The sequence below is a fragment of the Zeus faber genome (assembly GCF_960531495.2).
Source record: "Zeus faber genome assembly, chromosome: 4".
Lineage (NCBI taxonomy): Eukaryota > Metazoa > Chordata > Actinopteri > Zeiformes > Zeidae > Zeus > Zeus faber.
The window spans coordinates 10,908,752-10,912,294 of record NC_137191.1 but is presented as its reverse complement, the minus strand read 5'-3'; the positions used below and the strand labels follow the sequence as shown (position 1 = coordinate 10,912,294).

Genomic DNA, 3,543 nt, shown 5'->3' with positions numbered 1-3,543 from the left:
ATAATAAATTGCAATTATCATTACATGTTATTTTCAGCTGATTTTTTGTTTTTGGTGAAAGATATTTACCATGCATAATTAGGTACTGTTAGCTAGTGGGGGAAAATATTATGGTTATTGGATAGGATAACATAAAACACAGGAACATTCACACCAAAAAAGTTATGACAAGGGTTAAAAATTGATGACGAATAGGAATACTGACGCTCTACTGGTGTTTCTTAATACAGACTACAATCAGAGAAAACAACTAAGAACTAAATTGCTCTGCTAAACAATCAGCTTTGTTTATGAATATCTGTTTGGGTAAATGTTTATGTATCTATCGCTCTCTTTCTCTCTCTCTCGTTTAATTCAATTCAATACAACATATTCAATATTTTTCACTTCAATATAATAACAAAGAGAAAAGAGATGTGTATCTGGCACATTTGTTTTATTTACATTCATCTGACAATTATTTCCATTCCATATCATAAGAAAATTCGGGGAGAATTCAAGTAATATTAAGACATATATGCATGACCGTATGTATATGTATGTGACAAATAATCTCTTGAACATGAACTTGAACATAACTTAAAAAAAAAAAAAAAGAATTTGGTGAAGGAACTGTGATTGGTTTGTTTGCAGGCATTACAATGTTATATTATGGCTGTATATTAAAGCATTGGCTGGGTATCATTGTGAAATTATACCAAATCTACCATCAAATATTTGGTTTAAATTTGCAGATTACTACTAATAAGATATAGCCTTGTCTTTAAATGAGCATTTTACTAAATTAATCAATAAATAAATCAAAAATTGCTATTTCATTGTGAGGTGACCTAATAGACCAGTAAAAACAGAGATCTGGAAGTTGTATTGATAGCATCAGATGGGCCACTGCCAGTCTAAAGGAATACTTTAAAAGTAAAATGTAAGAGTATATTATGTAAAATAAGTGGAAAAATTACATCATGAGATAGCTTTAATTTGTATGGTCAGCAAATGAGCTTGCATCAGCAAATTCCATCGATTATTTTAGCCCACCCAATATTTGTCAAGAAACCACGTTAACAAATGAAAACAATGCCTCGATTTGTAATCTAGATACAAGCATAGAACTTTCTATCTTGATGCCATCGCTGGTGCAGCAGCTTGAGTTTTCTTTGTTCCTTCAATCGTCTCACAGACTGGTTTGGATTCTTCTTCGATGAAACCCTCAGAGGAGATCCTGTTGAACCTTTTGCGGTCTTGGCACTTCATGGTTTTGATCTATTCAGGACCCCTTTTTCTTGGGGGTCAGATTTGATTGACCTGATTCTTCTCTGTGCTGCTATAGGAGGTGGGCTCCCAGCGGCGCAACACGCTGTCCTTTATGTTGAACTGGCCCCTGGTGATGAGGGAGATTCTGCGGAGAACAGCGCGGCGAAGCAGGATGTACACCCAAGGATCCAAGATTTGGTTCCAGGAGGCCAGTCGTACACCCAATACCATAAGAGTTTTATATGTGGCAAGGTCATTTCCAATGGAGTCCCTGTAGGAGTGTATCACGGACATCAGACCAAAGATCTGCAAACATGACACAGAACACATTGTATTATTATGGTTTGGGAAAAAAAAGATATTTCAGTGTGATTTAATTGTTGACATTTAATGTTCGAACTTTCTGATTATTGTTTTTCAATTTCTTTAAGGGATCTGATTTAATTGTGAATGCTACTAATTTATCATAGGTTCCATCTGCTTTGTGACCGACCCAAAATACTACAGAAATACAGGTATGTAGTAATTCAGCAAAAGACAGCATACACGTGAAGAAATCAATTTGCGTCAAGGTCGAATAATCTGCAGTCAACAAAGGATTGTGGTCAATGTTGATGAAACAGCTATCTGGGACAATACGGTCACACATGGTTTTTTTTTTTTCAATCAAAAAAATATATATAAATTACGATATGGATAATATATGGATATATATGTGCGTCTTGCCATTCCATTTTCCAGTGTGGCCCTCAATGAGATTGAGTAAGTGTTGCTCCCTTACTCACCAGCAGGGGGCTCCAGCAAATGCAGGTGGTTACCATGATGCCCACCAGCTGCACCACCATCTCTATGTCATGGGATTTAGCTGAGTGGTGGGAGCAAGGTCGCCTCCTGAGCCGGGCCAGCACCAGCGTCACGCCACTGATGGTGTTACACACAAGTGCCACGGCCAGTGAGGTCAAGCCCATTCCAGAGAAAAGCAAAACAAATGCCACATCCGTCTCCTCTGTGTCCTCCAGTACTTTGATAAAACACCATGTTCCTGGGTACTGATAAGCGTAGGAACCCAGCTGAAAGCATGGCAGCATGGCCACGCAGAGAGCCACCATCCAAATCGCAGAGAGGGAGATCTTAGTTCTGGTGGTGGTAACCACGGAAGAATGCAGCAGGGGCTGAGTAACACCGAGACAGCGCTCGGCGGCCATGGCACAGCCGAGGAACAGTGGACAGAGGCCAAAGAACACCATGCTTCCACCCAGGAACTGACACATGGCATCGGCCTTGTTGTAGTCCCCGGTGGGAACACCTCCAGAGAGGTAGAGTCGCAGAACCAGGGCTCCGGGAATCACGTGGCCGGTGAAGTCGGTGACCACCAGTGAACTTGCAAAGAGGAGGAATGTGGCTTTGGAGCGCCGGCGCTGCTGGGAGTAGGCACTGGCCAAAATAAAAAGGGCCACGATGTTGGAGACGATGCCCAGGCTCATGGACAGCATGGCTGTGATAAGGCCACTGGATGTAGACTGATCCATGGTCAGGTTCCCGTGCTGAGACAGGCCATTCGTGACCTCCTCCATCCTCACCGTGCCCTGGCCATGGGTTGGGGAAGGGGTGAGGTGTGAGGACGGTGAGGTGTTGTGGTGGTTCATAGCTAACATTATTTGGCATTGGAAAATGTAGGGTTCATGATGAAATAATTCTGCAGGAAAAAGAAGGAAGGTCATTGTTTACGTGTGCTTAGTTAACACTAAATGAAGAAAGAAAAAAAAAACCCACTGAATAAATATTATACATTTTTATAAGCTATGCTTTATATTGATGCATTTTCAAGATTCAAGATTCAAGATTTTTTATTTGTCACATACATATACATACTTTCATACATATACGCAGTGAAATGTAATGCAACGCACCCGGTGATAGCACACAATATGTCCTAGGAAAAAAGAAATAAAAGTAAAAAAATTCCTTTCTAATAGACCGACTAACTGACTCCTAAAACGTAATACAGTAAGTTGAATACTTATAGAATAAGATAAAAATATATAGAATAAAATACAATAAAAATAAAATGAAATAAAATGGAATAGATAGAGGGAATATGCCTATGTATATACAGATATGTGCAATTAAAGTGGCATGTGAATTATTTTATAATCCATATATCCTGTATATTCCAACTCAATAAATACAATCAATAGGCTATAATCTCCAATCAAAACCATTTAAGCGATTTATTAATATTAAATATCACAATTTAGATGAGGCAGCTTGACTTCAAAAAGTTCAACCACA

General features: G+C 39.1%; 1 protein-coding gene across 1 annotated transcript; it reads right to left on the bottom strand.

The window, feature by feature from the left end:
• Positions 1-1,287: 1,287 nt before the first annotated feature.
• On the bottom strand, positions 1,288-2,897 carry ptger1a (prostaglandin E receptor 1a (subtype EP1); the record flags this gene model as incomplete). Its single annotated transcript, XM_079998942.1, has 2 exons — positions 1,288-1,557; positions 2,037-2,897. 2 exons carry the CDS (start codon positions 2,895-2,897, stop codon positions 1,288-1,290), a joined length of 1,131 nt encoding a protein of 376 aa, XP_079855068.1.
• Positions 2,898-3,543: the final 646 nt, after the last annotated feature.